Raw genomic sequence first — 12,575 nt, 5'->3', positions numbered from 1 at the left:
AGGGCATTACCTCTTCAATTTGGTTTATGTTGCCTTTCTCAGCATATGCATTCAATAGTGCCAAATAAGTCTCCGACCCAGGTTCAATTTTAGTGTCTTTCATGACAGAAAGGATGTTGACTGCACTGTCCATATCTCTGAAATATCATGGAGAAAAATACCATATAGAATTACATATATTTCATGGTTGTCCTTGAGTGAAACCAGAAGTCCAGAATCTAACATTTATTTACATTTAATTAAATGGTTGTGTGAAAGGAAATGAATGCAAAATTAAAGAATAGCTGTGGCATGTATTAGAAGAAAAGCATCACGTTTTAAAATTCTACATTTTTTTAATAAAGTGCTCAAGAACTATGTTAAAAGATGAGAGCAAACTACTAAAAAAAAAGATTTGAGAGTCACAGCAAAAAAAGTATCAGTGCATATGAGATGTGGATATTTTCAGCAATTTGAGATTTGGACTGATCCAGTAATAAATATTCAAGAGCTCTCTGAAAAAATACTACTGTATCAGAAAAATCATTTCCAACAGCCCACTCTATTGGCAGCATGAGGAGAAAAAAGCTCTTAATATGTAAGATGTCAATTATCCCCTCACATGGCTTATCTGTGGTTTAGAGTTTTTAAATCTTATCTAGCCATATTATTTAATGACATGCAAATGACATTGCACCTTTATGTATATTGTAGTAATACTGTTGTTTCAAAATCAGCATTGTGGTAGAAAAGGGATTAAAACCCTCCTTCTCAAATTTGCCTGCAATAGCTATTTTCAATTCCAAACCCATTTTAAAAGATGCATTTAAGGTAATTTCATGTGCGTAGGCTTCTTAGGATGTTTCTTGGAACAAAGATCAAGCAAGCTCACAGATCCTAGCAGACACTCATACAAAAAGATTGCTTCATATTAATTTGCAGAGCTGCTTCAATTCAGGAAATCCTCATTCATATCAGAATGAGCAGAGATCTCTGAATAAGACAAGGAAGTTCATTATGAAACATACTCTATTGTAACCATTCAAACTATTTAAAATATGATTGGCTAATTAAGATTAAGCTTAGACAATGATTTAAGGAGAATAAGAAACATTAATTACCCAGTTTTTGCATGACCAGTGACAAGGGCGCTGAAAATCAACTCTGTTATTGGGAGGTCTTTGCTTTTCATAATATTAAGAATTTTGCTGCAAATGAAAACAAAATCAGATAAATTTTCCCTTGAAAAATGTATGTAGAGAGATAGATAATAAACAAACAGACAGACACACACAGGCAGAGGAATTACACCGACATTTGCTTTAGTTAAAAGAATTTATGGAACAATAATCTAAAATTTTATTAGCAAAAAGGAACTCATATATCTACCGTTCTGCCTAAGAATCACCATTTTAACTTAAAGGAGGTATTTTAATTGAAATAGGCAAAATTAGGCATTCTTTGAGAGACATTGTTGGATTGCTGGCTTCCTACTCATATATTAGAATATGGTCTATTGTGAAAGAGTTCTTTGAAAATTCCCCAAGATTTGGAATAAGTAATACTGGGAGATACTTCAACATAAACACATATAAGATTGTCCCACAAAATTTATCTCAAGCTATTAGTTTATGTTGTTACCTGGAACCATCAATATCTCCCTTGTTGCAATAGGCAGCAATCAGTCGCTGATATGTGACCTGTAAAACAGAATTAAATATGAGAATTGCTATTTATCAAATGATACAGTAAATTTATGAAAATATCTATAAAATACCTACTCGATTGGGCTGGACATTTGCCTCTTCCATTTTTGTTAGGAACACTTCTGGAGAAAAATCATGTTCATTCTGGAGATAAACTTTTAGCAAAGCGTTATAATGGCTTACATCAAATACAACACCTAAATGAAAAATTGTAAAAAAAAAATCAGTACAATAAAAAGTTTATACAATTGTTTGACACAACAGTAATGCACAGAAAATAGACTAAAAATCAAGACACATCAGATTTTGGCAGTCCTTGTTGCTCACCCAAGCTTCAACTTAAAATTGGACATTTTTGGTACGATTTTCCTATGCAATGAGAACCTCTAAAGGAAGAGTAGATGGAAGATGCCTTAATTAAAGGTTTCCACCATTACACAAAAATATATACAACCCTTGATGTTTACTATTTATCATGAATGATGGAAACCAACTGGTTGGTAGCAGATCCCAGCTAAGATTTCTCTATTAAGTTGGGAAAGGGCATGTTATACACTTTAACACATGGAGTACTATACAATAGTTCCGGACATTTGATTTCTTTCAATTCTCACTTTTTAAGTTTGGAGTAACAATGATTTATTGTTAGCATCAAAGTAACATATGGAATTTAAGTCATTTAGACAGGGGAGAAGCAGAAGAAAAAAAAATGAACAAGTACATATTTTCCATTCTGTAGCACCAAATTGGAGCTAAGTTTAAAGTATCCAAACTCATGCTGCACACCATAAGCTGTTATTCAAAATCTTTAAGAAATACTACCAGGTAGTTCAGTTAAGAAACCCAGGTGGAAAACTGCACAGAATTCCATCTAATAATCTGACAAGCAAAATACAAGATCAATTAACTTAGTTTCCACAAAGCTAAAAAGATGAAATATAAAATAATAAAATAGAAAGATAAAATAAAGTTTGCTTTTACTATCAATCCCCTAGATGTCAGCATAGCTCTCCAAATGTGGAAACTACCGGAAAATGTTATAGCAACCAGTATTAAAGAATGGTAATACATAGAATATTACCAAACCATATATTTTAAAAATGCATGCTAATCTATATGGTTTATTTTACTTAAATAACATACCAGCACCTTTCAGCTTTGTCCACATGGTATGAGCAAGTGCTGTTCTTTCATGTGGAGGTAGCTCAGGCAACAGTGAGCCACAGCTTCTTAACAGCAGCAAAGCCTGATTACCATTTGGAAATCCTAAATTAGAACAAAATAATTTAGAAATGCAACAACTAGACTTCTTTGTAATAATGAAAAACAAATCAAACTTTACGGAATAAGGAAAATATACAGATAAAATATTAAAGACAGGAAGCATTAGTATTTGACTAGATACACTGAATTAAAGATATACATGAACAGGTAGTCCTTGGCACACAATTATAATCGAGTCTGCCCATTACAATTAGGTTGTGATGGTTATAAAACAGGTCGGTCACATGACCAACCTGATTTTATGACAATTTCTACAGCAATTGTTAAGCAAACCCAATCGAGGCCCAATCGTTGAAATTTCAAATCAACGACCTAAGTCCTCTTTTAAGGGTCAATTATAACTTTGAACAGACACTAAGCGACCGATCATAACTTGAAGACTACTTGTTTAATTGTTTTCTACACTTTTATGCATATCGCATTATGCATCTAGCTATTATTAAAGACCTTCATTTAGACTTCTTCAAAATTTTTGGACTCATGAGGAGCTTATCTGGATGCCATCACAAAATGGAGTGAGCTGATTTACAAAATGGTTCCATGAAGAAAAAGAAAACACTGAACAAAGAATATTAGGAAAAGCAGGGAATAAAAATTACAATTATTGAAGAAAAAGGGATGCACTGCAAAGTAAAAAAATACAAGACCAGAGGAAAGCCCATTTTCCAAATCTTAAAACGACATCTTAAGGGGAAATGAAGATTTTTAAATAAGATCTTAAATACCTAAATGTATAGTATGAACACTATACAATGGACTCTGAAATTCAAAATAATTTATAGTTATAAAAAAAACCACTGTATGGACTTGCAGGTTGAAGGGGGGAAGGGGAAACTGAATTTTCTGTTGAAAATATCTAGATAACTAAAACAATAATGGTTTTCCTTATTTTGATATTTTAGCCTCTTAGCAGAGGAGATATGCAGAAGGGGTTTCTAAATTCTATAAAATCACACTTGAAACATTTTTATACATCACATCTACATCTCAAACATACAGAATAAAAATTCTTATTGTAGGCCCTCTAAAACAAGAGTCCAGAAAAATGAAAATGTTGCATTTATTAAAAAACAATGTCAATAATTAATATATTAATATAACATTTATATTGGTGATGTTCCATAAGAACTAACATTATGTCATGCCCCTGGTGGAGACTGACTCTGAGCAATCAGAGAAGGACCCAGGCCCATCCCCTTTCCATCCTAGGGCACACAGGGAGGAGAGGATCGGGGTAAAACGTGGTCTACTCAGGAGGAGAGGATCAGGATAAAATGTGGTCTACTCGGGAGGAGAGGGCCATGATCTTCATGGGTTGCAGGTGTAAGATCTGCATAAGAGTTTGGACCTGCATGCTAAAAGACGCTGGAGACAAATTAGTGTTTTATTCCTAAAGAAGATTTATCTTGGTTGGCATTCTTCCAACGGACTATCCCTGGTTATCTTCCTGAATTTGGGAATTATCTATCCTGTTCTGTCATGGAACTTTGTTCAATGCAGTTTGTTTTTGGTTTTTGCTTCATTATCGGCTCTTTGAATGTGAACTGTTTCTTTCCTTTGAAATGTTATTTTGAAAATAATTTACTCCTCTACTAAAGAATTTACTCCTCTATTAAACAGTAAAGCCAAGTTGAAGGCATTAAAGGACTTTTAGTTACGTTTTGGTTTTTGTTATATTTCTGATATACTCTGGGTCATCACACATTAAGAAGACAATTCTTTACCTGTTTTGCAGGCGTCATGAAATATATCTTCTAACAGGGATTTAGTAATGCACCCATTTTTCCTGATAGAAGTGTCCATTTTATTAAAGGCCCAATCGAAAAATTGTATCTGCTTTTGTTGAATAGGAAATGGCTCTTGAACATCTCTGTTTTCTTGGACTGCAATTGTGAAGAGTCTTGTTGGGTATATTAGGAATCTGCAAATCAAAACAAAATCTATGATGTACCACAGTATTTTATTACAAGCTACTAATTTTGTATCTAAAATGTTAACAGAAGAAAAGAACCCAAAGTTAACATCAGTGCTAGTTATGAAATCAATGGGTATTATCAGCATAACAATATTTCTACATTATGCACAGATTAAGGCAGTTTCACCAATTAATGTAATCAAAAGTGTCATGCCAGTATATGCTACTATATTCTTCCACTTTTCATCCCTAACCAGACTTTAAAACCAACAAATCTTTGCAATAAATTCCACTTTTTCTTAACCAAAAGTGGTAGCCTCACTAGATTCACACAACATAGTTCACTTGGACTTAGGAAGGCTCAGACTGGTAGAGAATGGGGCCCTGCACATGTCTTTATTCATATTCACACACTGCTCCAATGATTGGAACCAACTGCTCAGGATGGAAGAGAATGGATGCCTCCTGCAGCACCCTGATGGCAAAAATGGGATGCAGGGAGTCCATATGGCCCCCCCTGCACCTCATTTTTGCCCTTCATGGCCTCCTGCAGCAACATTTCCGGGCGAGTGCTTCAGAAGTCCATGGAGGATGAAAATGAGGGGTGGAGGGGTTGGCAACTGTTGAAATATCCTGCAGGTACGCAATCACAATTTAACCATCAACCATTTTTGCTGATTTCTGGCAAAATCTCACTGGGGGAACTGGATTTACTTAACAGTTGTGTGATATACTTAACGACCACAGTAACAATTGTCATAAAATCAGGTCCAACTCAACTTAGATCTGCAATGACTTACAATGGAAATTCTAGTTCCAATTGTGGTTGTAAGTCCAGGATTATCTTTAAAATACATGCCTCAACCCTTGTGGTGGAACCATTGGCTTTGCCCACCCCCCTCAAGCACACACACACACAAACACACACACGCTTTAGAGGCAGTAAAGAGACATTCCAGCTTAGAGTCTGTTTAGGGAAGGAAATGTCTGAGGTCAAACTGTTAGGTCTATATCTGCTGTTTTCCAAGGCAAGGCAGATAGTCATGTAATACAGATGATCAACAGTATCTATATGGATCTATCCTTCAGTGGTTCTGGTATATGCACTTGACAATACTGTATGTTCAACTAATTTGAAATTTATAGAATAAAATCATAAAATGTATGACTGGGGAAAAATCTAATAATTAATTATATATCTTGGGATCAAGAGGCAGTCTGGAGGCCTGAAGGGACCATTAGTTGCTTTCTGGAAAGTAGTTTGCAATTTTTCTTCTGCTGGAATGGAGAGAAGGCAAGGATATGTAAAATTCAGCTCAAGCAGCTCAGTCACTGAAACAAGCCCTGACAGATTTCCAAGAGTTGGAATCACTTTTTCATCCACAGTGATACACATGAAACGCCCACCTCCTTCTGGCCCTTAGCAGAAACCATTCTTTCCTCCTGTTTTACCCACTTCCCTGATAAACACATAGAGATAAAGCCCTTCTACATGCAATTTAAAAGATATAATCAAAGATATAATCAAAAGAACAGCCAACAATCCAGAGCATACTGAACCAGGGGTAGGATTCTATCGGTTCTGTCCATTTCTGTAGAACCGGTTGCTCTGAAGAGCAGCAAACATAGAACTGGTTCTATGTTTGCTGCTGTTTTGGCCCACCCGCCGGCCTGGGCTCTTATTTCCTGTGTTTTCAACCGCAGCTGCTTTGCACGATACCGCTACAGTTGAAAAAGCAGGAAAAAAGGGCTTTTCCAACTGCTGTGCACTTGCACGCAGCGCTGCTCAGCTGTGCGGGCAACTCAGCAGGTCGTAAATTGCACTCGTGCGATGCAGAGCGACAGAACCGGTAGTTATACCGGTCAGATCCCATCTCTGTACTGAACCAACACCCAACACCAAAACAGTATCAGAAAACCAATAGAAAAGAAACAATATCATAATCAATAAATTACCAAGGAAAAAAGACCATGGTCCAACCAACAAGGCAAACTATTAAACAGAACAAAAAACCCAGGCAACTTCATTCTCCTGTAAATTGTTGCTACCTCACCTATGAATCATCTGCAAGAGAACAATCATTTCAGAGAATACCAAAAGCCAACAATTCAGTTCTGAACAACATAGTGTATATATATTTTGTAAGAGTGATGGCAGAAACCGCCAATTCTGTACCCCACTAAGTCCCAATTAGCATATCTATAGTTAGCGATCACAAAAGCAAAGCTTAAAAGGATGAAAGCTTAAAAGGATGAAAGGTAGTTCAGATCAATTCTGAAAAAAATTAAGAGATACTTCATTAGGAATTTATCCTGTGTAATAATTAAACTCAGACTCAGAAGTACCGGATTCTAGCTCTTACCTATTGAACTGATTGATGTGAGAGTTAGTCCTCAACCACAATTGAACCCAAAATTTATGTTGCTAAGCAAGACAGCTGTTAAGTGGAATCTGCCCCACTTTATGACCTTTCTTGCCACCATTATGTAAATCACTGCAGGTTAAGTTAGTAACATGGTTGTTAAATGAATCTGACTTCCTCATTGACTTCGCTTGTCAGAAGGTCACAAAAGGTGATCACACTAACCCCAGGACATTGCAGCCATCATAAGAACAGTTTATGTTGCCAAGCATCTGAATTTTGATCATGTGACCACGGGGATGCTGCAATGGTCGTAAGAGTGAAAAATGGTCCTAAGTCACTTTTTTCAGTGCTGCTGTAATTTCAAACCATCATTAAACAAATGGTTACAAGTCGAGGGCTACCTGTACCCTGTCACAGTCCAATGAACTTGAGGAGTCAAAGTATCTTTATCAACATAAATACATTGAACAATAATGATAGAATAGGCTAATAAAGAGCAGGACTAGTGATTAAGACACCAGGCTAGAGAACAGGAGACTGTGAGTTCAAGTGCTGCCTTAGCCATGAAAGTCAGCTTGGTGACTTCACATTAAATATAACCCTCTGGGCACAAGGACTGTTAGGAACTGGATGTGTGTGGTTGACTATCAGATACACCAGGTTAGATGCATGAGAGGCATGTCAACCACATGGTAACATGCCTGCTTGCATGGCCTCAGTGGCTTTACCTGTTCCAAGCACAGAACTGGATATGAGAGCAGTCTCAGTCCTTGGATGGATGAGGTGATAATACCAGGAAGAAGAATTTAGAGTATTAGCGTACCTTTCAGGAATTTAGAACTTACAAAGTACCTTTTAGGACAAGACAGATCTGTACAAAAAGAGTATACAATGCCTAAACTAAGAGGACACTAGAATGATGGCAAGTAATATTTTAAAAAATGTAAACAACTTTTGATTCCTGAGAAAAGCCAACAAGATGAAAGTTTAGGGAAAAATAATTCCTTGAGGATTACATACATCTTAATAATGATTCCAAGGGAGGCAGCAGAGGTATAGGAAATAAATGTAGTTAATCAAGTAAGCCATAAGGTCACAAAGGTAAAGGTGCATGCCAAAGAAACTCCAGGTGTAAGACTGTGCATAGGGCCTTATATATAAATGCCAGACCCTTTCAAGACAAAACAGTAGAGTACCTAACATCAGAAGAAAACACAGAAAATACAGACACTGAGGAAGTCTAATGGAGTGGTATATAACCAATGAAATTATTTCTGCAGATGATCTCTACAGAAATAATAAGAAAGGTATACTGAAGAGAATTTGCTCTATATGTCAAAAAGGATATGGTGCCATAAAGCACAATGTATACCTGGAACTGCAAAGAGTTTCCTTTCTGCATAGTAAACCCAGCCAGCTAACAGGTACATAACACTAACAAAAGGCTAGGAAGAACAGCCACATTTAAGTAAATGGAACTACATGAATGTTATAATCAGGTGGTAAATGTGGCAAGGTCTATTCCAAGATGGATTAGAGATTTTCAAAATGATGTTGGATTACACCTTCATAGGTATCATAGTCAACTATTACATAGTTCAGTTTTCTACCACTGAATTATAGACAGAGGAATGCATAGTTAAATACTCCCACAAAACACTCTATCTTGATAGTAAATACTGACTACCAATGTAATATCATGGCAGCACTCAAAGGCTCAGTGACTGAAAGATGACTCAAATTGAAATATTTTAAATAGCGTGCAGGTAGTCCTTGTTTAACATCAGTTTTTTCAGCTGAATGAAGGGCATATGTAGGGTACTTACAACTGGCCCTTATAGCTGTGGCCATCACATCCCTGCAGTTCCGTGATTTCAACACTCAGCAACCAGCTCACAATTATGGTGCTGCAGGCTCCCATGGTCATACAATCGTTATTGAAACCTTCACTGCCAGCTTTTGACAAAAGCAATGGGGAAGCCAGCAGGTGATCTGTCTTATGAACATGTGGCTTACCAACAGAGCAGTCCCAATTACCATCAGTAAGCTTACAACCACAACTGAGCCCAAAATTTATGTTGAGACATCTGTTGAGTTTTGCCCCATTTTATGACATTTCTTTGCCATACTTGTTAAGCGAATCACTGCAATTGGTAAGTTAGTAAGATGGTTTTTTATTTATTTTGATTTGTCAATCGCCTACAAGATATTAGATATAAGTATAAACGTATGATTACAGGAAATAGGTACAAATAAATGGGGACAATAGGACAGGGACGGTGGGCACAATTGTGTGTTTATGCATGGTTGTTCAGTGAATCTGGCTTCCCCATTGTCTTTGCTTGTCAGGAAGTTGCAAAAGGTGATCACATGACCGCAGGACACTGCAATGGTCATAAGCATTAATCAGTTGCCAAGCATCTGAATTTTGATCATGTGACATGGGATTTCTGCAAAAGTTGTAACCATGAAAAATGGTCAGAAGTCACTCTTTCAGTGCTGTTCTAACTTTGAATGGTCACTAAATCCACTGTTAAGTCGTGGACTACCTGTATTGTTCCGTGGCCTCTGTAATTCAGAAAGGATATTGTAAAGTTAGCTCTAGGAAATGGCAAGCAGAACAATATGCTGAACAGAGCAACCCTGTAATGGCTGCAATATTTTAAAAAATAACTTTATGGAGAAAAAGCAAAGAACAAAATGTTAGTTATAAATTTAAGCAAGATACGGAAAGCACAGATAAAGGAGAAAATTCTCCAGTCAGATTCCCTCAACCACACTAAAGTAAAATGCAACTAGCTGTGTCAATCTAACTAAATAATTGATTTATTGTTTGGAGCAGTATTTCTCACCCTCTACTCCTTTATAAATGTTGAGTTGAATCCAAATTGTTGCTGAGGTGCAGAAACACTAATTTAGACTGTTGCATAAAGAGATAGTTGGATTAATTCAGTAAATCGTGGTTCATGGAGTAGGTTATGCAAATGCATCTTCTTTTCCATAGTATTAGAATCCAAGCATGGTAGTTATGCTCGAACCGTTAAATATTGAAGCCAAATAAAAGATTTTTTTTTTCAGAATAACACATCATTACAGGTGGAAAATCACAGACTCAATCTGTAGCAACAACTACCAGGTTAAGCAGAGATTGGTTAAAGGAAAAAGAACAAGAGCCAAGTACAGGCAGTCCTTGACTTACAATTTATTTAATGCCCATTCAAAGTTACAACAGCCCTGAAAAAAATGTGACTTCTGACCAGTTTTCAGTTACCTTTGCAGCATACCCATGATCATGTGATCAAAATTCAGATGCTTGGCAACTGGTTCATATTTGTGACCTTTTCTGGTCCCAGGATCATGTGAGTGCTCCTTTTGTGACCCTTTGACAAGCAAAGTCAATGGGGAAGCCAGATTCACTTAACAACCTGATTACTAACTTATCAACTGCAGCGATTCACTTAATAACTGTGGCAAGAAAAGTTGTAAACTGGGGCAAAACTTAAATGTCTCACTTAGCAACATAAATTTTTGGCTCAGTTGCGGTCGTAACTCGAGGACCACCTATAAACCCACCCACCCTCCCTCTCTTTCATTCCCAGAGGCAATTTGCCTCTGAAAAACAGCTCTTTGGGGCGTGTTTTACCCTGCAGCTTCCCACTGGTAACCCAGTGGGGAACTAATAAAAAACAGGACACCGGATTTGATGGGCCTTCGGTCTGGTCCTCCACCTAACAATTCTGACCCGGAATTCAGATAGGCATGCCTGATTTAGCCTACCATCCCGCTATCGACTGGGCTGGATTACAAGACCCATAATCCACTCGTGTTGAGGAACCTAAAACAAGCCTGGGGCTGCAAATATTCGGGCGGTCGTTAAAGGGATACGAACGCACCACCCACCCACCCCAAGCACGTCCACGACCTCCCCCTGGTTTGCTGAGAAGCTGCGTGCTTTCCTCGGGGGATACTCACGCTCTGCTGGGGTTGCTGTTAAAGCGTCGGAGGGCAGCCGAGGGCAACGGCGACGGGACGGGTCCCGGAAGGGCGCATCCCCCTCGCCAGAGCAAGAGCCGCGAACGAAGCCACACGGCTGACCTGAGCAACCCCGCCATAGCTTCTCACGCACGCTGGTGCAGCTAAAGAACCCAGCGGCCGAAGGGGGAGCACGTGATCGGCAGGAGGTTGCATTCACCGAGAAAGACTGGAGGGGGGGGTGTCTTGGGAGACGCTTTTGCCAAGATCCGGTATGCTCGAAAGGAGGAATACACTACCGCAAACCCAGATATTGGAGAAATTGTGTGATTTATCCCGAAGAGTTGGGATTGTTTTAAAAACGTACTCGCCTTTCCATTTCAACCCTAACAGTTTTATGAGATCCCTTTAAAAAAATGGAACAGTCCAAAACGGACTGACGTAGCTCAAGGGCAAGGACGAAGAGCGGCTTGGGCCATTCCAAATGGAACGCGAAGTTTCAGTCGGCAAGTTATGTATTATTGCTCTTGGTAGTTACATTTTCAAAAGGCACCGCAAGACTTGTCTTAAACAATGAAAACCGCGCGGCCCGGAGACGGACCGATTCAACGAGGTGTTCGAGATTAAGCGATGACTCCAAGAGTCCTTCAACTCCGGGAAAGCTGTTGGTTGGCCTTTCCCTTACTTTCGCTTCTTGCCGGGGAAAACACGTGAACCTGCCTTATTTGCGCATGCGCTGTAATCACGCCCGCTCTCATTTATATATATAAAAAACAAACTTCCTAGAGCGCGGGAAGAAAGTAACCAGCAAGTTTCTTGGCGGTGACTGGAAGGCTAGGCTCACCCGTTTGGATTAAGGGATACAGGCGCGCTGCGGTTTAAATCGGAACCGCAGTGAACCTTCCCTAGTGGAGGGGGAGTTCAATCGACAGTATATTTGTTTGTTTGTTTGTTTGTTTATTCAAACAATTATTAGATAACAGGTATAAGTATAAACTTGGTTATAAATACATGAAATGGATACGAATAAGGAAAAAAAAAAGAAACAATAGGACAGGGAGGGTAGGCTCATTGGTGCGCTTATGCACGCCCCCTACAGACCTCTTAGGAAAGGGGTGAGGTCAATAGTAGACAATCTAAGGTTAAAGTTTTTGGGGTTTGGGGAAGAAACCACAGAGTCAGGTAGAGTATTCCAGACATTGACCACTCTGTTGCTGAAGTCGTATTTCCTGCAATCAAGTTTGGTAATAAATCTCCCTTTTTTCTATCCCAGTGCTTTTGGAGTTTGTTCAAATTACATCTCCAGCAATTTTTGCTACTGTTGGCTCCCTCTTGCTTGAGAAAGTTACTGGG

The 12,575-nt window shown here is 38.3% G+C and overlaps 1 protein-coding gene across 2 annotated transcripts in view; it reads right to left on the bottom strand.

Annotated features, from left to right (window-relative positions):
- LRPPRC (leucine rich pentatricopeptide repeat containing) overlaps positions 1–11,404 on the bottom strand; it is a 91,824-nt gene extending 80,420 nt beyond the window's left edge. Inside the window, exons 1-7 of one of the 2 annotated variants that reach the window (XM_026695839.2) lie at positions 11,223–11,404; positions 4,694–4,890; positions 2,829–2,951; positions 1,761–1,882; positions 1,621–1,679; positions 1,101–1,187; positions 11–137 (exon numbers count right to left, since the gene is read on the bottom strand). In XM_026695839.2, the coding sequence (XP_026551624.1) occupies positions 11–137; positions 1,101–1,187; positions 1,621–1,679; positions 1,761–1,882; positions 2,829–2,951; positions 4,694–4,890; positions 11,223–11,362 (855 nt within the window). In that variant the 5' untranslated portion in view covers positions 11,363–11,404. The remainder of the gene's footprint in view (positions 1–10; positions 138–1,100; positions 1,188–1,620; positions 1,680–1,760; positions 1,883–2,828; positions 2,952–4,693; positions 4,891–11,222) is intronic. The other variant, XM_026695841.2, reaches the window with a different exon arrangement.
- Positions 11,405–12,575: the final 1,171 nt, after the last annotated feature.

The sequence above is a fragment of the Pseudonaja textilis genome, chromosome 1 (genome assembly GCF_049901715.1).
Source record: "Pseudonaja textilis isolate UNSWEBS1 chromosome 1, rPseTex1.2, whole genome shotgun sequence".
Taxonomy (NCBI): Eukaryota; Metazoa; Chordata; class Lepidosauria; order Squamata; family Elapidae; genus Pseudonaja; species Pseudonaja textilis.
This window is presented reverse-complemented; position numbering and strand designations above follow the sequence as displayed.